The 22,589-nt window shown below is 57.0% G+C and overlaps 8 protein-coding genes across 8 annotated transcripts; 5 read left to right on the top strand and 3 right to left on the bottom strand.

Annotated features, from left to right (window-relative positions):
- Positions 1 to 2,041: 2,041 nt before the first annotated feature.
- On the top strand, positions 2,042 to 5,933 carry MAM_03794 (DNA-dependent RNA polymerase II beta subunit; the record flags this gene model as incomplete). The annotated part of the gene is made up of 3 exons (XM_040822593.1): positions 2,042 to 4,435; positions 4,488 to 5,716; positions 5,771 to 5,933. 3 exons carry the CDS (start codon positions 2,042 to 2,044, stop codon positions 5,931 to 5,933), a joined length of 3,786 nt encoding a protein of 1,261 aa, XP_040679736.1.
- Positions 5,934 to 6,377: 444 nt separating this feature from the next.
- MAM_03793 (cytochrome c oxidase assembly protein) lies at positions 6,378 to 6,712 on the bottom strand (the record flags this gene model as incomplete). Its single annotated transcript, XM_040822592.1, has 2 exons — positions 6,378 to 6,542; positions 6,617 to 6,712. 2 exons carry the CDS (start codon positions 6,710 to 6,712, stop codon positions 6,378 to 6,380), a joined length of 261 nt encoding a protein of 86 aa, XP_040679735.1.
- A 668-nt stretch (positions 6,713 to 7,380) lies between these two features.
- MAM_03792 (vacuolar ATPase) lies at positions 7,381 to 7,727 on the top strand (the record flags this gene model as incomplete). The annotated part of the gene is made up of 2 exons (XM_040822591.1): positions 7,381 to 7,503; positions 7,566 to 7,727. 2 exons carry the CDS (start codon positions 7,381 to 7,383, stop codon positions 7,725 to 7,727), a joined length of 285 nt encoding a protein of 94 aa, XP_040679734.1.
- A 138-nt stretch (positions 7,728 to 7,865) lies between these two features.
- Positions 7,866 to 9,766, bottom strand: MAM_03791 (DUF1716 domain-containing protein; the record flags this gene model as incomplete). Its single annotated transcript, XM_040822590.1, has 3 exons — positions 7,866 to 9,550; positions 9,626 to 9,674; positions 9,740 to 9,766. The coding sequence occupies 3 exons, from the start codon at positions 9,764 to 9,766 to the stop codon at positions 7,866 to 7,868; spliced, it is 1,761 nt and encodes a 586-aa protein (XP_040679733.1).
- Positions 9,767 to 11,204: 1,438 nt separating this feature from the next.
- MAM_03790 (mit) lies at positions 11,205 to 14,858 on the top strand (the record flags this gene model as incomplete). The annotated part of the gene is made up of 3 exons (XM_040822589.1): positions 11,205 to 12,068; positions 12,130 to 14,599; positions 14,671 to 14,858. The coding sequence occupies 3 exons, from the start codon at positions 11,205 to 11,207 to the stop codon at positions 14,856 to 14,858; spliced, it is 3,522 nt and encodes a 1,173-aa protein (XP_040679732.1).
- A 1,124-nt stretch (positions 14,859 to 15,982) lies between these two features.
- On the top strand, positions 15,983 to 18,204 carry MAM_03789 (GTP-binding protein GUF1; the record flags this gene model as incomplete). The annotated part of the gene is made up of 5 exons (XM_040822588.1): positions 15,983 to 16,264; positions 16,332 to 17,431; positions 17,498 to 17,680; positions 17,737 to 17,924; positions 17,993 to 18,204. 5 exons carry the CDS (start codon positions 15,983 to 15,985, stop codon positions 18,202 to 18,204), a joined length of 1,965 nt encoding a protein of 654 aa, XP_040679731.1.
- A 211-nt stretch (positions 18,205 to 18,415) lies between these two features.
- On the bottom strand, positions 18,416 to 19,236 carry MAM_03788 (Histidine phosphatase superfamily, clade-1; the record flags this gene model as incomplete). Its single annotated transcript, XM_040822587.1, has 3 exons — positions 18,416 to 18,837; positions 18,901 to 19,106; positions 19,178 to 19,236. The coding sequence occupies 3 exons, from the start codon at positions 19,234 to 19,236 to the stop codon at positions 18,416 to 18,418; spliced, it is 687 nt and encodes a 228-aa protein (XP_040679730.1).
- Positions 19,237 to 20,019: 783 nt separating this feature from the next.
- On the top strand, positions 20,020 to 21,271 carry MAM_03787 (DUF159 domain protein; the record flags this gene model as incomplete). The annotated part of the gene is made up of 3 exons (XM_040822586.1): positions 20,020 to 20,046; positions 20,109 to 20,628; positions 20,703 to 21,271. The coding sequence occupies 3 exons, from the start codon at positions 20,020 to 20,022 to the stop codon at positions 21,269 to 21,271; spliced, it is 1,116 nt and encodes a 371-aa protein (XP_040679729.1).
- Positions 21,272 to 22,589: the final 1,318 nt, after the last annotated feature.

The raw sequence follows: 22,589 nt of genomic DNA, 5'->3' as shown, positions 1-22,589 counted from the left end.
GGTGGGGAGATAGATGCTTGGCCTGACTCTGGTGAGGAGGAGATTGGAAGGGATTTGGAGAGTCAGGTAGCCCGCAAAGAGGACCGATATGCAGATATTGAACTGGTTCCCTTGCAGGTTGAGGTCCTTTTCAATGCCTTGGATGCGCGCATTGGGCAACGCATTGCGATCGAGATAGCTGCAGATGCGGTCAGCCAGATGAAGACTGATGATTATGCAGTCTCAGATGAGATTGTGGACGAGGCGGCGGGACGGAGCCTTTGGGCTTGGAGTCTTTGACTCGTCCCTTGACCAGGGCATGTTCTCGCCCGTGCTCGTGGAACCAACTTCAAAACTATCATGGAAACCATGACGGGCATCAACGTCCAGTCGATTCGACGTATCAAGGCCTTCTCCACGGCGAAGTACTCTTCCGGCGAGGACGGCAAGCAGACCAAGAGGGCATCCCCGGGAGGCCGGGCTGAATCGGTGGACAGTCGGGCTGTGTTGCTGCCGCTGCCCGGGAAGGAATCCATCGTGCTGATCCTGCGGTACGCCGGGGATGAAGAGCGTCTGAAAATACGTGCCACCTGGCCCGTCGGGACCCAACAGTTGTCGAGCCAGCGAGAGCGCTGGATATCCTTGACGAGATGTCAACTGGTCAGATACGATGATGGTTGGGACTCGGGCTCGAGAGGAGCTGAACCGGAAGGGAGGGGAGGGGCGGGGAGGGTGGCAACTTGGGCGATGCCAAATGGTAGCAGTTGACGTGATGCGCTGGTCCCGAGTCCCGACATCGAATGGATGCAGTCGGGAGATGACGGAGAGGCCGTTTCACAAACCATGATATTCGAGACGAGCAAATTACAAACTACGCGACATGGCGTCACTTTTTTACCGTATCGACCGTCTCGTCAAAGTGTCTCCCGGAATCTTATGGAACTGCGCAATGCGCCGTGCCGGCCGTGGCCTTGATGCAAATGGCCACGGTGGAATCCCGGATGCATTAAAAATGTCGCGAAAAGCCTCTTCGGCAAAGGTTCAGTCACATTGTGCCGTCAATTTCTCATGCTTTGTTTTGTTGCTGTCGTCCGAGGGACGGTGTTGGTCGGCGTCTGGCGGCTGCTTGAAGCTACTTAGGTAACTAGGGTATCCAGCATTGGGGCCGGTGTTCAAGTTGACCAGACTGCAATGAATATATCTAGGTATGCTATCTACTTAGTGACTATCTACCAAGCAAGTAGGGAGTTCTATGCCAGCTAAGAGCGGCGACTCGGCTTGGCTGCAAATGGTCGACAACTATAGGGTAGGTGTATCTGTCTACCGAGGTCGTTGAGCGATACGTGCCTACTTGCATGCGCGGTATGAAGTAAGTTACCCACCTAGTCACTTTAAGCAAGTAAGCGTTTCGTTCAATTCTAGTTCATCACTGCTGGCTTTGTCGCCATTGCCGGCTTGCTCTTCGTAGAACTTGGAAAAAAATGGCGCTCTGACAAGCCAGTTGAATACGTAACTATTTCATCTGCCCACCAAGGTTTGTCACCTCAACCGACTCAGAGATGGCATGGCGACAGTCTTGCTCTGGAGCTCCTTGTGGAACCTACTGGCCTCTTACCTTAGTCATCTTTAAAGCGGAACCTGCATACTTTGGGTCTAGCTCTAGCGTCGGCGCGTCGAGGCAAAGAAAGGGCCCTTCTCGTGGCGCCTGGGCATTTTAATGATTTATTCAAATTCAAATCATCAACCAAGTCTCCAGCACCCCGATCCATCGGCTGGCCCTCGCTACCCTCTACGCAAATAAAATATCACGCGCCACGGATCTTTTGGATTGCGCTCCAAGCGGCACTCGCGGTGCCAGAGGCGCCAGGCGCAGCACTGATCCCCATCGATCGCCATCTGGTTTGCAACTCCCACTACCACTTCGACCGGTTTTGATCCCCGGGAGGCGTAGGGCAGAATCGGCAGCCGAAAAAATATCAAGACCAAGCTGCGGTATTGCGTCGGTCGACCAAGCCAGCGTCGAGTGTCCAGAATCCTAGCCCTACTGGTCTCCGCCGACGACATGGCGGACTACGAGGAGGACTACGACTATGAGAACTACGCCGATGATGATGAGGGCATCACCCCCGAGGATTGCTGGACCGTCATTTCCTCTTTTTTCGATACCAAGGGTCTCGTTTCGCAGCAGACTGACTCCTTTGACGAGTTTACGCAAACGACGATACAGGACCTGGTAAACGAATATTCCACCATCACTCTTGACCAACCGAACCCTCCATCAGCCGCCGGGGAAAAGGTTGCTCTTCGACGATATGAGATCAAATTCGGAACTGTCATGGTCTCCCGTCCGACCATCAGCGAGACTGACGGAACTGTAACGTCGCTCCTACCGTACGAATGCCGTGACCGAAACTTGACTTATGCAAGTCCGCTCTACATCAACATCACGAAGAAGGTCTCCAGGGCTGTGGAGCAAGATTTGGCCTACAAAGAGTTGGATGATGCCCAACGTGAAGAACTCAAGAGGACCGGTGAAATGCCCACAAAACTTGTCTGGGAACTGGAGGAATCCGCCGAGGACGACGACCCCGGCAAGTCTGAGGACTGGAAGAACATGGTATTTGTTGGGAAACTACCCATCATGGTCAAGTCCAAGATTTGCCACTTGAGTCGCGAGCAGGAGGACAGCTTGTTCATGGTCAATGAATGCCCCTACGATCAGGGTGGCTACTTTGTCATCAATGGCAGCGAAAAGGTCCTTATTGCGCAGGAGCGCTCTGCTGCCAACATCGTTCAGGTTTTCAAAAAGGCCCAGCCTAGCCCGTACACGTACACTGCTGAGATCAGAAGTGCCTTGGAGAAGGGCTCGCGACTTATTTCGAGTTTGACACTAAAGCTATATGGCAAGGGCGACTCTGCTCGTGGTGGCTTCGGTCAGACTATTCACACAACCCTTCCTTTTGTCAAGTCCGATCTTCCGATTGCCATCGTCTTTCGCGCCCTGGGTGTTGTGTCCGATGAGGACATTCTCAACCACATCTGCTACGACAGAAAGGACAGCCAAATGCTGGAAATGCTTCGACCATGTATCGAAGAGGCCTTTTGCGTCCAGGACAGAGAAGTCGCCCTTGACTTCATCGGCAAGCGAGGCAACCGAGATCAGGCTGGCTTGGGCAGAGACAAACGTGTTCGCGTTGCCAAGGACATTTTGCAGAAGGAGACACTTCCTCACATCTCCCAAACCGAAGGCAGCGAGACGAGAAAGGCCTTTTTCCTGGGCTACATGGTCCATAAACTCCTCCAATGCGCTCTTGGACGACGTGAGCCTGACGACCGTGATCACTTTGGCAAGAAGCGGTTGGACCTGGCTGGTCCCCTATTGGCCAAGCTCTTCCGTGGCATCATTCGCAGAATGAATACAGAATTATCAAATTATCTGCGAAGATGCGTCGAGGGCAACCGGCACTTCAATCTGGCGGTTGGTATCAAGCCCGGAACTCTCTCCAACGGTCTGAAATATTCTCTTGCCACTGGTAACTGGGGAGATCAGAAGAAGGCCATGAGTTCGACCGCTGGCGTGTCCCAAGTGCTGAATAGATATACTTTTGCGTCAACCCTCTCTCACTTGCGGCGAACCAACACACCTATTGGTAGAGACGGAAAACTCGCCAAGCCGCGCCAGCTGCACAATACACATTGGGGCTTGGTCTGTCCTGCCGAAACGCCAGAAGGTCAGGCTTGTGGTCTGGTCAAGAATTTGTCATTGATGTGTTATGTCAGTGTGGGCTCACCGGCTGAGCCGTTGATCGAATTCATGATCAACCGTGGCATGGAGGTGGTGGAAGAGTATGAGCCGCTGAGATATCCTCACGCCACCAAGATTTTCGTCAATGGGGTTTGGGTGGGTGTACACCAAGATCCCAAGCACCTTGTCAGTCAAGTCTTGGATACCAGACGAAAGTCGTATCTGCAGTACGAGGTGTCTCTGGTGCGAGAAATCAGGGATCAAGAGTTCAAGATTTTCTCCGATGCTGGTCGGGTTATGAGACCAGTATTCACTGTGCAGCAGGAAGACGACCCTGAGACGGGCATTGAAAAGGGCCATTTGGTCCTGACCAAGGAGTTGGTCAACAGGCTTGCCAAAGAACAAGCTGAACCGCCCGAGGACCCAAGCGAGAAGATTGGCTGGGAGGGACTTATTCGTGCCGGTGCTGTCGAGTATCTCGATGCCGAAGAAGAAGAGACGTCGATGATCTGCATGACGCCGGAAGACCTTGAGCTGTATCGTCTGCAGAAAGCTGGCGTTGCCCTCGAAGATGACATTGGAGATGACCTGAACAAGCGTCTCAAGACCAAGACCAACCCCACAACTCACACGTACACACATTGCGAAATCCACCCCAGCATGATTCTTGGCATTTGCGCCAGCATCATTCCGTTCCCCGACCACAATCAGGTAAGCACCCTTGCCAGGCATCGTCGTTTGCTCTACTGACCGGTTCGTCTAGTCCCCTCGTAACACCTATCAATCCGCCATGGGTAAGCAGGCGATGGGTTTCTTCCTCACTAATTACTCTCGCCGCATGGACACCATGGCAAATATTCTCTACTATCCCCAGAAACCTCTGGCCACCACGCGATCGATGGAATTTCTCAAGTTTCGCGAGTTGCCTGCTGGCCAGAATGCCATCGTTGCTATTGCCTGTTATTCTGGCTACAACCAGGAGGATTCCGTCATCATGAACCAGAGCAGTATTGACAGAGGTTTGTTCCGAAGTTTGTTCTTCCGCTCATACTCCGATCAGGAAAAGAAGGTCGGCTTGAACTACACGGAAGTGTTTGAGAAGCCATTCCATCAGAGTACCCTTCGTATGAAGCATGGAACATATGATAAGCTTGACGATGATGGCATTGTTGCACCGGGCGTGCGTGTATCAGGGGAGGACATCATCATTGGCAAGACGGCGCCTATCGACCAAGAGAGTCAGGATCTGGGAACCAGAACCAGCGTTCACCAGAGGCGTGATATCTCCACCCCGCTGAGAAGCACCGAGAACGGCATTGTGGACTCGGTCATTCTCACAGTCAACGCCGACAATGTCAAGTATGTCAAGGTTCGCGTCCGAACAACAAAGGTCCCGCAAATCGGCGACAAGTTTGCTTCCCGTCACGGTCAAAAGGGAACTATTGGCGTCACCTACCGACAGGAGGACATGCCTTTTACAAGGGAAGGCGTTACGCCAGACATCATTATCAACCCGCACGCCATTCCATCCCGAATGACGATTGCTCACTTGATCGAGTGCCTGCTGAGCAAGGTGTCGACGTTGGAAGGCATGGAGGGTGACGCCACACCGTTCACGGATGTAACGGTGGACTCTGTGTCCGAATTGTTGCGCAAACACGGTTACCAGTCCAGGGGTTTCGAGATCATGTACAACGGCCATACTGGCAAGAAGCTGAGGGCGCAGGTGTTCTTTGGGCCTACGTATTACCAGCGACTTCGTCACATGGTCGACGACAAGATCCACGCGCGTGCTCGTGGACCGGTACAAATCATGACACGCCAGCCTGTCGAGGGTCGTGCTAGAGACGGTGGTCTCCGGTTTGGAGAAATGGAGCGTGACTGTATGATTGCTCACGGCGCAGCTGCCTTCTTGAAGGAGCGATTGTTCGAAGTGTCGGACGCCTTCCGAGTTCACATTTGTGAAATTTGCGGGCTGATGACGCCAATTGCGTGAGTGACGCTTTACATGTCAGAGTGGGGGTGAATTTGCTAACATGTGCACAGAAACCTATCAAAGCAATCGTTTGAATGCCGACCGTGCAAGAACAAGACCAAGATTGCCCAGATCCACATTCCCTACGCTGCCAAGCTGCTGTTCCAGGAACTCCAGTCCATGAACATTGCAGCAAGAATGTTTACCAACAGATCCGGCGCAAGCATTCGATGAGCGGCATTCAAAAGAGCGCCAACGGGCATTTATTCACGACGAGAGAAATGCACAAGAGGAAGAAGGGAAAAAGTTCGCCGAGACAAAAAGAGAAGCAGTGGGTTATCCGGCTCACGCATATCGGATCTCCTTGTCGAGTCCTTTCCGTGCGGGGAGTTGATTACATGCAAGGAAGAAAAATAGGGACGAATGCATCATGACTCACAGAGCCGCTCACCTGTTTTGCCAGTGCGGTGAAGTTGAGTCGAGATGTTTGAGCGGATGCATTTGTACTGCTCCCGCAGCAGAGGTTGTACCAACATAGGATAACATGCAGATGTAAAACGACGCAAATTGTGGTATATTGTACAGGCTATGCACACGAGTGATTCCATTCCGTCCGTCCGACCGACTGCCGAGTCTCCTCTCTCCCACGCCCCCCGAAGTCTGGTATTTTGCGTAGTATCATCTCGGCGGCGCGCCGTTTGCGTCCACATCCGGTGTCGAGTCGCGCACCGTCTGGTGCTGCTTGTACTCTGCCTCGAGCGCCCTCTGCATGTCAAAGTCGAGCTGTCGCTCGCGCTTGATGCGCTGCTGCTCCATGTCGCGGACGACTCCCTGGTGCATGGCCTGTTGCAAACATGGTCAGCTTCTCGTCGGCCGCTCGACCACGGCCCACGGCGGCGGGACGGGTTTCGGCCAACCTCCTTCTCCCACCTCTGCTGGAAGTGCACAAAGACGATGGTGCAGGCGGCGAAGAGCGACGTGCCCGCCAGCGCGAGCTTGGATGCGCGCGACATGGCTGCTGCGGGAGCCGAAAATGTCGTTGGTCTGGCGCTCTGGTGCGCCGGGTTGCTGCTGTCAGGACTCGGGCGGCAAGTCGAGGAGTCGGAACTTGGAAGCCGGAAAGCTGAAGCTCTGGTGCGTGGTGCGTGGTTCCTGCAGCCATGCGTTCCGTCCTGTGGGGGCCGTCTTGCCGGGTCTGGTGGGCACCACACGACCAACCAACCAACCAGTTGGCGTGACCTTTCCCCATTGACGAATGCTTCGTGCTTCTCGCCTTCAACCTCCCTCCATCCGGCCGTCGAGAATCCATCGCGACGCCCTGTATTTTCGCCGCATCTCCCCCTTCTCGCCCGTCCCAGACGCTCGACACTCGCCCACCATGGTATCTCCCTGCTCTCTTTCCGCCCAGGGCGTCCGGACAAGGCTGACGTGCGTGTGTCCTAGTCGGCCCAGAACTCGGCGGGCATCCAGACCCTGCTTGATGTATGGCGGCCCCGTGCCTGCCCTCTCTCGTGTCGTGAGTGATCTAACCAGTGGCAGGCCGAGCGGGAGGCATCCAAGATTGTGCAGAAAGGCAAGTATCCCCTTTGGCGTCGCGGATGTGCCGGCGGTGCGCTGACCCCGTCGCAGCACGGGAATGTGAGTAGCTGCCAGCCGCGATGTCAACGCCGAAACCTGCGGGATGTTGAAACAAGACGGACCAGTCCGCACCAAGCGTGTCCGTGAGGCTCGTGACGACGCAAAGAAGGAGATTGCCGACTACAAGGCTTCCAAGGAGGAGGAGTTTAAGAAGTTCCAAGCCGAGGTGCGTTTTGTCTCGTGGGGCCCCGTCGACCCCCAGCTGGGGGGACGAGCTGACGGGCGCAGCATAGCAGGGGAAACCAGCAGGCCGAGGAGGAAGCCTCAAAGGAGGCGGACAAGGAGATCAAGAATATCAGGGAGGCCGGGTCCAGGGGGCAGGAGGGCGTGGTGAAGAGCCTCCTCAGCGCTGTGTTTGAAGTGCATCCCGTTGCGCCCGAGAAGGCGTAGCGCAGCTGGGCTGTTGCGTACGTCATGTTGGCTGGTGCGGACTCGGCAGTGAGGGAGAGAGGGTGTATATTCTTGGACCCCGTCGCGCGCACAGCATAGATGTGCGCGTGTGGGAATTACATTTGTTTACGTTTGCTTCTACACTACTGGCCCGGGCGCGTTGGCATTCTGAATTTGCAGGAATTGGATGAGCGTCCCTAGCATGTCGCTGAGGTCCTTGCTGTCCTCTGCCGAGGTGTCAAGCCCGCGCTGTTGTTCGGACAGGATGCCCGCGAGGACGGGGAAGTCCTCGTCCTGCTCGGCGAGGAGCTGCCTGATCTTTCTGGATGCGCCCGCGTCCTCGGCCACCAGCCATGCGAGCACGGCGTCAATCTGCTGCAAGGTGTGCAAGCCCGCGTCTAGTCTGTGAGAGAGCAGCGCAATCTCGGCCTCCTCCTCATCCGTTGCGTCTTGTCGCGCGAACCCATCCTCGGCCCGCCTCACCCGCAACAGGTACTCCCTGTGCAATCTGACCATCTTGGCCGTCTTTTCGTAGTCCTTTTCCACAAACTTGGCCAGCGTGCGTATCCTCTCGGCCGACGAAGCGGGTAGCAGGCGCAGCATGGATGCAAACATGCTCATCAGGTGGGCTAGCAGCCGATGGTCCTTGGTCTTGTTGAACAATGTGAACACACCCTTCAGACCGCCTGCTTCCACAATCTTGAGACACACTTCGGCGCCGGTTGCACCCCCGGCGGCATGGTCTAGTAGTCGTAGTGCGGGCGCTTTGCTCATCTTGCCGTCTTTCAGCATGATTAAACATAGCTCTACGCCTTCCGCGGCTAGAAATTTGGTCTTGCCCGAGGGCTGGTCGACGAGACATGTCAATGCCTCAAAGAGGTTCTCCATGAATTCCTCCTCCTCGCCACCCTTGTCGGGGTCTCGCCTTCTGTAGGCAGCCACTAGCTGGAGGAGGTTGTCGATTGTGTCGAGCTTGGATAGCTGTAGACAGTTTTCCGGAGACGCTTGAGCTAGTATGGCGAGGATTTCAGCAGCATACTGCTTGTTTTGAGTGACGACGGGCTCCTGGCGCTGGGCTCGTCGCAGAAGCCATTCCGGCAGACTGTCCTCCTGGCATATCCGCGTAGCGGTGGCGGTCCGGGAGCAGAGGTTTTCGATTACCCCGAGGGCATAGTATACGCCGTTGCGGTCTGCTTCGTCGTCTTCGTCGAGCCGTGAGAAATTGGAGACGAGGAGCCCCACGAGGTCTGCCTCGATCAGTGCGTCCACCAGGGCGTTCCATTGGTCGTCTTCGGCCGACACGTCCTCGTCGGTGAGTTCGCCGATGATTTCTATAGAGTCTATGGCGATGTCTGTGTTTTCGTGGGCCAGCAGGCCAACGAGGCTGTTGACGGAGCCTAGCTTCACAAAGTCCGGGTACAGCTCTGGGTGCTCTGACAGGATGGACAGGCTCTTGATGTCGGCGTCGAGATCGGCCTCGCTGCTGATGAACTTTTGCGGGTCGCCCGCGTGTTTGGCTCGCAGTTCGGCGTTTTTGGTGATGTGCTTTTCAAAGTTGAGGACCGTCTTGCGCAACCACGTCGCGTCAACCTTGTCTGGGGCCCGGGCCGCATCGCCTGCCTCGTCGACGAAGTCGAGGATCTGTGACTCTTGTTTGCTTATGCCGCCGCCGAAGAAGCGGCCTTCCTCGTCATCGCCGGCTTCGTCCTCGTCGTCTGGCGGCATGGCGGGGCCGAAATCTTGGTCGTCGCCGGGCTGGGCGCGGACGTGGGCGCCGCGGCCTGCATCTTCGACGCTGAGTTTGCTGACTTTGTAGATTTCATCTGTGCGGTTGCCATTGGTTAGCTAGAGGCCGCTCAAGTCGAATAGTCAGTGAGGCGACGGGTCGTGGGACTGACTTGGATGTTTAATGGCTTCGAGCTTCCTCTTGCTGGGGACACCAGAGTTCTGCGGCGGTTTAGTGTTTGAGTGAAGGAGGGGGATGGCGGGAGGGCGGGTTCACGTCGAGGTACCTTGAATATATCGTCAACGCTGGCCATGGCGTGTGTTCGGCATCGAGCAACGATATCACGAGCTTGGCAACAAGCTTCGACTTCGAGTCGCGAGGTTCCAGCGGCACGCGCTTGGCGGTTGGCATGGATGAAATTGTGGAGCCCGCGACAGGCGGATGGCCGGTGCGGGCACGTGGCTGGTCAGCGGTGCGTGCGTTCGACATGTGCAACGCAGGCTTACGGGGTGGAGTGACTGCGTGATAACGACTACTTGAGCGCCAGGGTACTATGTCGATGCGTGCAATACAAAGGAAGACCAGCGCTGACTGAGCAGAACCACTCGAGCATCTGGATGTGTGGTTTGGTGAAACTCACCCGGCTGGCCGAGACGAGGCACGAAATGGCAAACTGAAGATGGCCAAGGAAGGCTGAATGCCTGGACCGCCGTCAAATCAAGACATCGAACCCCTGACTCTGGACCCACAGGCGCCTGGCCCGAAGAGCAAAGCGTGGCGTGACTGGCCAGGCGGATTCTAGATGTCTCATGCGGCCAGAAAAATGGCATTGACGAACCCCAGGAGGAGGGAAAACAAGGGGCGTCGACTTGGCACCAATCTCCGACATGGATGCTCTCATCAACTGATGGTCCCTTGCGCAGCCAAGCAATCAATCAACTGGTCAATTGACCCAGCATTTCCCTTTATCCTCGAGCCCTCGTCATTTGTTGCAGTCCCCAGAAAAAAGTTGTCCAAAGGCCACGGCTACGAAGTGGTACTTGGGTAAAGGCCGATAACGTTACCGGGTACGGAGTACTCCGTACCCCCATTTTGTCCCTCATCCTCGGCCTCCTTCCTCTCCATCTCATCTCCACTTTGTCGGCGTCTGGCTGTCTGCTCTCTGCCCGGGCTGCTCGACTCCTTTTGACTTCGCCCCCCCTCCCACCGTTCCTCAAGGTTCACGCCATCATCCGTCCATTCATCTCACAGCCGGCACAGAGAGCCGGTCAGTACGAGGTACGCCGCCCTCCTTACCCGGGCACGAGCCGTGCTTGCTTAAGCCTGGACTGGACTCTCCAAGCCCCTGGACGCCTGCCGCCAGACATTCAAGTCCGACTCCGACGTGTCAATTGCAGACCCCCCCCCGCGGACCCTCGGCCGTCTTCATCCGCCCTCATCTTGCAGTCGTCGAGTTGGTCGCATGAATTGCGTCGCGTCGTCTGCAACTTCGGCCTTGTCTCAACACGAACCTTGCCTGTCTAAACGAGCGGCGATATGGAATAGTTCCGTCGGCGGCACCGCTTCGCCTCCCATCTAATCGACACTAATCTCGCCCCCCCGCCGAATCTTAGCATTCCCTACGCCGCACTCGCCAGACAAAGCGAGACTGCGCCTCTGCAGCCATACAAGAAACCACCGAGCTTGAGACGGCCATTGCGGACTGCCTGATACCTTCCCATCCCCATCGGTATCGTGTGTGTTGAAGGAGCATGCACCGGGGGCATATCTTTGGCGACTCTGCCGAGCTCGGATCTCACCACGCCTCATCTGTTGCGTCTCTCCAACCACCCGCCATCGCCACTACGCTGTATCCGGCTGTGCATCCACCACTCGCCGGTACGAGCCCTCCACGGTTCCGAAAGTTGCCGCAATCAACCGCCGCCGCCGCCGCCGCGCGACTGCCACGAGTATCGTCGTTGCTGCCGCCGCAACCTTCTGTAGCGGCTGCAGCAACGACAACAACAAACTCGAGCCCAGCATATTCTCTTGGTGAAGGCCCCTCTCTGGACCGCGAGTATTCCTCCCCCCCAGATATCCTGCCCGCAACACCGCCCAACGAGCCCGACCACGACTCCAAGACGAGACCACGGACTTTTAGCTCCAAGGTCGAGCTGCCGGTGCTAACACTGCCACCCATCCTACCGCTGGGCCCGCTTGTCGAGACATTTCAAGCCCGGCCACCAAGCTTGGAAGTTCTACCCGGTGGCGACGCGATCGACGTTGATGTCACGGGAACCTCGCCTGCGAAGAGCGAAAGCACTGTTTCCTCTGGCTCCTTGCCAAAGATGCCCTACGAAACTGCCAGGGAGCCCTGGGCCCCCTCCGCCCGTGGTCACTCGCGGAGTCGAAGTGGAAAACTCAGCGCAGATCTGGCCAAGCCTCGCGCGGTAAAACCGTCCTCACAAAAGGCGATGCTGTCCCAGGCATTGCAGAAGGCAAACACAGCTGTCCAACTCGACAATGCGCAGAATTTCGAAGGGGCCAGGGAATCATACACTGAAGCATGCGAGCTTTTACAGCACGTGCTACTGAAAACAACTGCGGATGAAGACAAAAATAAGTTGGAGGCGATTGTGAGTGCCAGCGATCATGGTCATCTGTCCCAAACGATTGAACTGACCCTAATATCTATAGCGACGAACCTATGTCGGACGCATTGAGGAGTTGGACCAAATGGCCCCATGGCAAGCTGCGAAAAACAAGGAGTTGCCAGCTCGGCCAAGCAGTGCAGACGGCCAAGACGAGGGGGTGGAAGTAGCGCCCACAAACAGAGTGACGCATGTCAAAGAAGACGGCGATAGCCTTCAGCAGCAGCAGCAGCAGCAGCAGCAGCAGCAGCAGCAACGCCAAGACTCAAAATATTCTAGAGATAGCTCTCCAGAAACGTCACGATCAGCGAGATTGACAACAGAGCAGCCTTTTCTACACTCAACATTCTCACGCTCCTCACGATCACCGGCGAGGCCTCGAGCCACGGATGAATATACCACGGAGCCCACTCGCACAACACAGCCGTCGGCAGCACGTCGCCCTGCATCACCAACGAAGCCGCAGCATGAGAGTCATAATTCGGACGATCGAGGCACTGATTCTTACCATTCCGGATCATGGAATGGCTCGAGAGACGGCGGTACTGGGCACTACAGGAATGAAAGTCAGACCTCATGGTTGGATCCTATTGGCGAGTCGGGGGGGTCGACCGGAAGGGCATCGTCACTGCACTCCAGAGGCTCGTTTGTATTTCGTCGAGGCCATGCTCGGAGCATCAGCGGCAACACAGAGGCTGAGTTTGACACGGCCTTGGATGCGGCGATTGAAGCTGCATATGACGACGGATATGAGCCCATGGAGCCGACACAGTATGATGGCAATGACCGCTCCGAGGAGATTGTAACCAAGGCGCTCCAGAAAGTTGAGGCTGCCCGAGAGCGCGTCAGACAAACGGAACGAGAAGCATACCCAAATGAGCCTAAATTGCAGTCAGCTGGCAAGTTAGGCCAGGGGACCTCTGGCGGGTTTTATGAAGATTTGTCTTCAGACGAGGAGGAACGACTTTTGGAAGAAATGACCCGTGACTACAATATTGAAGATTTTATGATGAACGAAGGACAGAAACCGAACGCGACGCAGCGTCCAGGGGATCCTCGCGGACAGCATCCGCGAGGCTGGGACAAGGAGAGCGAGAAGACCAAAGTGCCAAACACACGATCCTTGGCTGCCACCGTAGACAGATCGGACGTTTCGCCGTCGCATCCAGCCCCCAAAAGTTTGCAACCGTCTGCGCCGCCGCCGAAGCAATCATTGCCTGATCTGCCACTGGTCAGAGCACAATCTCCTGGGCAGACCGTTCGCAATCGCAGACTCTCCGGTCAGAACCCCAAGCAGCTAAAGATCCAGACGACGCAGCTCCGACCATCGACCGCTACCAGCTTGGGTGACTCGTCACAGCTGAAGCCGACCTCGGCGCCCGACTTCCCCCCCCAAGCAACTCTCACGGAGAGACCTCAAACCAGTCGATCGGCTAGAAAACTCACACCACCTGGTGGAGACGTACAAGCGATCGAGCCCAGGATGTTCGGATCGCCACCTCGCCAGCGTGGCCAGGCAGATGTTGATGAAAACATTACTGCTCTGTCCGGCTCCCCGACTGTAAGCAAGCTTCGGAAGAACTTTTCCTCTTCGAGCTTGCGCAGCCTGAAGGGTCGCAACATGTCGTTTTCTAATGCCGATGACGGATCCGACATGTCCCCCGGAACCCCCTCAAGCAACCACTTTGGGAGGGCCCCTGCCATGCCTGCTTTTCCAGCGTCGCTCGCGATATCCTTGCGCGAGCAAATGGAATTGGCCTCGTCGGGGGGGTTGCGCCTCTTCGAAGACAACATTCACTTGCCAGCTACCCCTGGATTGCCTAACCCGATGGTCTCGGATCCTCCCGTGGCACTAGAACCCTGTCCAAATGATGTCATGCTGCGACCATTCTGGCTCATGCGCTGTCTTTATCAGACGTTGGCGCACCCGCGAGGAGGCTACCTGAGCACGAAGCTATTTGTTCCCCGCGACGTTTGGAAAGTGAAGGGAGCTAAGCTGAAGAACGTTGAGGACAAGATATCAAATTGCGACTACCTCACGGCCGCCCTCCTGAAACTTGCAAAGGTAGACACATGCGATGCCGATGCCGTACTAGACGAGATGCAATCACTGGAAGGCGTCCTGGAACAGGTACAGACCGCGCTCGCCCGCAAACTCGGAAACGAAGTAGGTGTGCAGGGCTCGGGGGTGTTGTTCAAAGAAGCCTCAAATGTCGTCGAAGGGGACGGAGCATCATCTGTGCCAAGGACTGCGAGCGTGTCGGCCAAGTCATCATCCTTTTCTTGGAGACGACTTCGATCCAAGAACTCAAATATGGGATTAGGTGGAGCCTACAACAGCCGGATGAACGGAGTAGAAGGAAATAAAGAATCGGCAACGATGCCAACCCTCCCCATGACACCGCAGCCTACAAGCCGGCCTCCAAAGCGTGACCCCAGCCAGGCCCAGTTCTTCGGCCCGAACGCGCATTACATGGGCTCGCTCGCACGTCTGTTTGATGCGGCCCAAGCTGTTGGTAAGAACACATGTCACAATCCATCCACCTGACGACGCTCTAACTATGCGAATACTGACACCACTGGGCAGATCAAATTGCGCGGCAGGTTGACGACCCGGGACTGAGACATGCAGATAAGACGCAGGTGGGACTCGAACTTTGCACCCGACATGCCGCTGAGTTTTTCGGCTTTTATATTTGCAGGTTTGTCCTCACGGACCTGGGGATGTTGCTGGACAAATTTATCAAGAGAGGGAGTGAATGGGTGCTCGCATGAGGTGCATTGTTTGTTCACTTAGCGACAGATGTTTTGGGTCTTGAGGCAATGTGCACATTTGCACGGAAACAGCTACAGAGGTTTTGTTGGGGCATGAAACTACAGCATTACCGTCATTATAGGTCTTGCTATCGTTATTACCAATTACGGCATACACAGGCGGCGGCTTATCTATTTTTAACTCGACTATACTGATGCACTGGCATTTTGGAGCGTCGGCGATGAAGGCATGCTTGGGCTTTGTATGAATGATAGATATATTGCGGGAAAATATGCAGGATTCTGACGAGGCTCTGCCAATTATACATCCCAGTCACACAGATGTCTTTCGTCATGTGAAGGTATAGTTTAGGTTGATTGACGACTTTCCACAGGCAGAAGTATCTAAAGCGCAACAAGTGAAAAGTCGGATCATTGATGGGAACTGTTACGGTCGAGGTTAGCCTTTCATCAGCTGAGAAGGAAGCGCTGGTGAGATATTCTTGTTGAATACAGCTACATGGCTGAATACAGTACCAGCCCTTGGATCCGTTCCAGGATGGATAATGCTTGATGTGTTGTTCGAGATTATAGCGCAAGGCACAGCTCAAGCTATAATTCACGATACCACAGTATTGCGGCGTCTACCTCTGGAGCCTCGAATGGCACTCAGCCCAAGATGTTGTCGAATGCAAGATGTGGGTGTATCGGTCCTCGCATACATCCCGGGAGGTCCTTTGCAGAAATCTCGCCCTTCGTCCTCTGTGGGGAGGATTTGATGCGAGGCATTAGCTGACGTTTTCGGGTCTGTGAGGGCACCGCCTCGTTCCCCCGCGCAGTGATACTTGCCATGCTGCATTTTTAGGTGCCGCATCCCCATCTCACTGGCGATTCTGCTCTCTCGGTTCCGAGTTTGGACTCTCCAGATCAATTCTTGTTGTTGATGTCCATGATCCTTGTCTGCTAGTCCCGGTCATGGTTAGGTAAGCAAGTTTCCAGACCCTGCATCATGAAGCCAGGCCCGTCACCGGCATCTTTTGCTTGACACTCCACTGTATTTTTCCCCTTCCTTTTTTTCTTTCCATTTTTCGGCATCCGTCAACAGCCAATTCACCACCCATGCGTCCGCATTTCCGATTTCCTAGATGAGCTGGGCGTGGAGAGCTGGAAGAGTCTGGGCGCGACAATGCCTCCCGCCAGCAAGATCCGTCCCCTTCAAGCAACACCCCGTCTGTCGCCGCGCATTTGCATCGACAGCAAAACCAACGCCGGCAGAGCTTGAAGCACGAATTGCGGCGATTCCCATTGAGCGGTATCGAAACTTTTGTATTGTTGCACACATTGACCATGGGAAGAGCACGCTGAGTGATCGATTGTTGGAGCATACGGGCACAATCTCGGCAAGCGATGCAAATAAGCAGATTTTGGTGCGTTGAGATGGGAACCTGTTGACAGGCAGTCGGCCGAGGCAGTTGCTAATTGGGCCAAATCCAGGACAAACTAGACGTCGAACGCGAGCGCGGAATCACGGTCAAGGCGCAAACGTGCACAATGCTTTACGAACATCGGGGGGAAGACTATTTGCTTCATTTGGTCGATACGCCCGGTCACGTTGATTTCCGCGCCGAAGTGACCCGGTCGTATGCTAGTTGTGGCGGGGCGCTGCTCCTGATTGATGCAAGCCAGGGTGTTCAAGCGCAGACGGTGTCGAATTTCCACCTTGCTTTTGCGCAGGACCTGGCTCTCGTTCCTGTGATTAATAAGATCGACATGCCTTCCGCAGACGTTCCTCGAGTCTTGAACCAGATGGAAACCAGCTTCGAATTGGATCCCAAGGATGCTGTACTTGTCAGTGCCAAGACGGGGGAGGGCGTTCCAGGAATCCTGCCAGCTGTCATTGAAAAGATATCCCATCCTGTCGGGGACGAAAATAAACCGCTCAAGTTTCTACTCGTGGATTCGTGGTACGACAATTTCCGAGGCGTAGTTCTCCTGGTACGAGTATTTGACGGCACGGTACGAGCTGGGGATCACGTAGTTTCCATGGGCACTGGCATGAAGTACACAGTTGGACAGGTCGGCATACAGCACCCCGAAGCTACGCCACAAAAGGTCATGCGAGCTGGTCAGGTTGGCTACGTGTATTTTAACCCGGGCATGAAGAGGATACAGGACGCCAAGCTTGGCGACACCTTTACGACGGTGGGCTGCGAACAGGCTGTTGAACCCTGTCCGGGCTTCGAAGAGCCAAAGCCCATGGTGTTTGTGGCGGCGTTTCCTACCGACCAAAGTGACTATACGCGTTTGGCAGACAGCATCAACCAGCTCGTGCTGAACGATCGAAGTGTCACGTTACAAAAGGACTTCTCGGAGGCTCTGGGCTCTGGTTGGCGCCTAGGATTTCTCGGCAGCTTACACTGTTCAGTGTTTCAGGATCGTCTGAAGCAGGAGCACGGCCGAAGCATCATTATTACCGAGCCCACTGTCCCAACCAAGGTCATTTGGCCAGATGGATCGGAAGAGGTTATTCAGAACCCAGCCTTGTTCCCAGACGCAACCGACCATCGCATTCGAATGTCGCAAACACTCGAACCGTACGTATGATTCATTCTCCACGGCGGTACCGGGGCCGGGCGAAGGGAAGCTCACAGCAAGTTTAGATATGTCAGGGCGACCATGACGCTCCCGCAAGAATATCTCGGGCGAGTGATTGAACTCTGTGAAGCGAATCGCGGCGAACAGCAGAGCTTGGAATTCTTCCACACAACCCAGGTCATCTTGGTGTACGACATACCATCCGCGCAACTGGTGGAGGATTTCTTTGGCAAGCTCAAAGGCGCTACGTATGTGTGGAGACTTGGAGGCGGTCCTGCAAACTGGTCATACTAACTCGCGGCAGCAAGGGATATGCCACGCTGGACTACGAAGACGCGGGCTGGCGCGAGAGCAAACTAGCCAAGATCCAGCTGCTCGTCAACAAGCAGCCTGTCGACGCAATCTGCCGTGTTGTGCACGGCTCACAGGCCGACCGCATCGGCAGGCAATGGGTCACCAAGTTCAAGCAGCACGTTGACAGGCAAATGTTTGGTATGCACCGCTCCCACTGGCCCGCCGGATCCAGAGTTTGCTCAAAGGCTAACAAGCGGACACGGCAGAGGTGGTCATCCAAGCTGCGGTCGGCAACAAGATCATAGCCCGCGAGACCATCAAGCCCTTCCGCAAGGACGTCCTCGCCAAACTGCACGCCAGTGACATTACGCGGCGCAGAAAGTTGCTGGAGAAGCAAAAGGAGGGCAGGAAGAGGCTACGGGCCGTCGGCAACGTCGTCATCGACCAGGAGGCCTTCCAGAGCTTCTTGTCCAAGTAAAGCAACCTGTGACTACCATGTAGTATTTTGCTAGATTATGGTAAATACCCTGTACAAGACATGCGAAAGATTTCATTTCATTTTGTGTTTTTAAAAAAGAGAACGAGGCCGCAGAACCGCCCATCGAAGCCGTGCATGGATTCCCGCGAGGAAAAAGGGCTCACCAAGGGGCACGTTTCTTGCGCAACGAGGGGAAAAAAAAAGGCAAAGGTCAGTTGCTCAAATCAGGCAGCCCATCTCCAAGCGGGACTCGGCACGTCCGGGAAAGTCCCAGGCCGCCACTGATGGTGCTCTCGTCCTGGACGAGGACGCGTCGGCTCCCGTCCTGGCGCGCGCCTTGTTCAAACTCGAAGATCCTATAGTCGCCGTTGAAGAACCACCAGCCCACGCAGCCTGCCCTCAGGAACGCCGAGTGCGACACGACAAAGACGAGCTTCTCGGGCCGGCGGTACAGGTCCTCCAGGCACCGGCGGCCGCGCTCGACGACGGCAGCCCGCGAGGGCGCGTACCGCGTGGCGGCAGGGGACGTCTTGTCCGGCCACACGGGATCCAGGTGGTCAAAGGTGAAGATTGGCGGCCACGCGGGGTGCAGGGCCAGCGGCGTGCCCACGTCGCATGGATCGGACGAGACTTCTACGGCACATGTCTGCATTAGCGAGGGGGCGGTTTGGTCCCGGGCTGGGCTGGGCGACTCACCCTGCCAGTTGGCGTTTGCTTCAAACACGACGCCCTTTGCTGCCAGCCAGTCGAGCGCGAGGGAGGCGGTCTGCAGCGTGCGGACCATGGGGCTGACGACGACGGCAACGTCCTGCGCTGGGACGGCGTCGAATCGCTGGCGGAGGGACTCGCGCAGCGTGAGGCATTGCGACTCGCCTAGCGGGGTGAGCTTGGGGTCGGGCAAGCTGAAGTCTTGTGGGAGGGACGCGGTCAGTATGGTTTGTTGGGGAAGGGGGGAAGGGGGGAGGGGGAAGACTTATTGTCTACATTGTGGTAGCCTTGGGCGTGGCGGATGAGGACGATTTTGGGAGGCATTTCGGGTTGACGGTTTGGTCATGGAGACGGAGCGGTGTGGCATCCGGGCATGGCTGGCTGGTGGTTGATTCACGCGGGCCGAGCTGGCAAGTTGGTAGTCGTGTGGGTTCTGCGTGGCCACGCGCAAGAGCACGGCTGGATGTATGGGTGGTTTGTGACTTTGCTCTCGTTTCTCGATGCGATGCAGGTGCGTGTTTGCCGTGTGTGCGAGATGCCTGTTGGGAGTGTCCCCCAACCCCAACCAACCTGTGTGTGGAGGGACCAAGGTGTGTGCGTGCGACTACCTGCCATGTCGCGACTCACGACCATGATGCCGGCCGCGGCCCTCACCGGCTGGGTGCAACTGGGTGAGCGCCTCATGGAGCATGAGATCCACGAGATTGTGGCCGTCCTCTTTTCCTCAGGGCCTTGAATGCCATTGTTTGATTGCCTGCCGGGGCCGATGTTCGCACTGCCCGGCCGCTCTGTGCAGATGCGGCGAGTCTGCGCCTGGAGCCTTTGATTGCCCGTCGATGGGTCAGGTCCGCCAGGGTTGCATGGTCTACAGTATTACCTGGGGGCACCAGTCGGTACCTAGCAACTATTGCCGCGGAGATGTGCTGCAAAAAGAAAAAGAAAAAGAAATATCGCCCGGATGCCCCAAAACCAAAGCGCATGTTTCCAGCGGTGAAGTCGTGAGCCCCGCACGTGACGGCGCTGTCGTCATGATGAACTTGGCTCAGCCGGACTCGACAATCCCACCATCCCGTCATCCCTCCTCGCTCATCTGCTGCCCCCCGCGAAATGTGTGGCCGATACGCGCTGGCGCTCGTAAGTCAACTCACGAAGCCCTCGTCGCACACAGACAGACACAGCCCAACTGACGGAACCAGCGCGCCTCTCAAATACGCCAGATGCTGCAGGACGACGGCATGCCCGTGGACTGCGCAGTGCACGACGAGGACGGCCCCGGCGCTCCCCGGCAGTCGTACAACTTTGCGCCCGGATACCACGGCGTCGTCTACAGAGCCGAGACGCCGGACTGGGGCGCGGGCCCCCGACCCCAATCTCACGGGGGCGAGGAGCAGGGCGGCGACGATGCCGCCGCTGTCGGCGCCAGCCAAGTCCGGTACAAGCTGCAGTCCATGAAATGGGGTCTCGTCCCGTTCTGGACCAAGCGGAACCCCGACTACCAGACCATCATGAGGACCATCAACTGCCGCGAGGACTCGCTCAGCACCCCCGGCGGCATGTGGGCGTCCATGAAGAGCAGGAAGCGCTGCGTGGTCATCGCCCAGGGCTTCTTCGAGTGGCTCAGGACCGGGCCCAAGGACAAGCTGCCGCACTTTGTGAGGCGGAGAGACGGCCGCCTCATGTGCTTCGCCGGACTGTGGGACTGCGTCCAGTACCAAGGTGCGCGCGCCCGCTCCCCCGGGACGCCCACGCACGCATGCATGCATTGGCAGGCCTAACCCGACGCGCTGCAGGCTCCGACGAGAAGCTCTACACGTACACCATCATCACGACCGACTCCAACGCGCAGCTCCGCTTTCTGCATGACCGGATGCCCGTCATCTTCAGCCCGGGCTCCGACGAGGTCAAGCAGTGGCTCGACCCGGCGCGGTGCGAGTGGTCGCGCGAGCTGCAGTCCCTGCTGAGGCCGTACGACGGCGAGCTGCAAGTGTACCCCGTCACAAAGGACGTCGGCAAGGTCGGCAACAACTCGCCGTCGTTTGTCGTCCCGCTCGACAGCAAGGAGAACAAGTCCAACATTGCAAACTTCTTCTCCGGGGCGCAGACCGGGGTCGGCAAAGAGACGGAGCCGACGTCCGCCGCTGCAGCCGCAGCCGTCAAGGACGAGGAGCCCGCCGGGCACGCGCGCGAGAAGCGCAAGCAGCCGCCGCCGCCGACGACGGGCGCTGGCCGCCCGGCGAAGAAATTGGCCTCGGAAAAGGCAAAGCTGAGCGCGACCCGGAACGAGCACAGGAGCCCCAAGGAGGCGAGGGAGCCGCGGTCGCGGAAGATTACGAGTTTCTTTGGAAGCGCATCGCGATGAGGGTCGCGATGCCTGCTCCCATCGACTTGGACTAGGGCGCCTTGGCCGGAGAGATGCGGTGCAACTAGTGCTTTGCGGCATCCCCTCCCCTTCATTCGTTGAACGGGTCGACCTGCCTGAAGCTCGCGTTGATGTTCGCCGGCTGTTGCCAGTCGTGCCCATCTACATGCAACGGATGTGCGCGCTGGCCCCAAGGCACGTCGAGCAGCAACTCGCGTTCCGTCCGCGTGCATCTCCGAGCGCCAGCACGATGCTTGCCGAGGGGCGGCGCGGGGACCATTCATGCAGGAGCGTTGAAGAGCGCGGCATCACAGCGCAGAGGCAGGCGGCGAATCCCGTCAACGGCCAAGGTCTGGTTAAACAAGGCCCCTTGAGTCGGCCAGCACAGCCCGGGACTCCGGCACCACACCGTGTTCTCGTGTTCCGGCAAGGGAAAGGGAAAGGGACAGGCTTGTTTCTCGAGACGGCACGTGTGGCACCCCGGTGAGTCCGGCGCTGCAATCACGGTGACGAAAACCGTGTCCGAGAGCGTCAGTCATGGTCAGCAGCAATCAATTGCAAGTACTCCGCACGGGGAACGTCTGGTCGAGTTGCTGTACCTGAGTTGGCATGGGTACAGCGGTGCATGTACGTACATGCTTGCATCATTGTGAACGAGAAGTCGGACCAGGTCTTCCTGCCCGAGCGTCAATCCGTGCCCACCGTGGACCCACCCGCGGTCGGTGCGCCGGCCAGCCCCCGATGTGACCTCCCAAGCTCCCAAGCAAGGTCCACGGCACCAACGGCCGGCAGATGGATATACTTTTCGCAAACGCCCAGCCACGCCAAGCGAGGGAGATGGGATGAGTGAGAGGCGGGCGGCCCTCCCCCAACGCCACCGTGCGTCACTTGCGCATCCCTCACCAAGACCCAGCCAGCGCCGCGTCTCGAGACCAGCCAGCCAGTGTTTGAAACAATGCTGAGCACGACGACGCAGACGCCGCAAGCGCCGCCGGTCAGCGTGGGCATGCTCATCCGGAGGCCCTCGTCGACCCGACCCGGGCGCGGCCACGCGCATCCGGTGCACGCGGTCGTCGGGACAGGGAGAACCCGCCGACGGGCTTCAGGGGCGACGCTGACGCCCGGGTCCGGCGGGCGCTCGACTCCACGGCCGGCTTCACCTTTGTGCTGGGCGCCCTGAAGGCCATGCTGGAGCACGACATCGTGGACGGTGACGGCGGACGCGTCCCCGGCGGGTCTGGACGAGGGGAGGGGGCCGGAGTGGGGCCGCCGGGCTCCGTTCGGCCCTTGGAAGGAAGCACGGCGATTGCCGGTTGCC

This window comes from Metarhizium album (genome assembly GCF_000804445.1).
Source record: "Metarhizium album ARSEF 1941 chromosome Unknown scaffold_7, whole genome shotgun sequence".
Taxonomy (NCBI): domain Eukaryota; kingdom Fungi; phylum Ascomycota; class Sordariomycetes; order Hypocreales; family Clavicipitaceae; genus Metarhizium; species Metarhizium album.
This window is presented reverse-complemented; position numbering and strand designations above follow the sequence as displayed.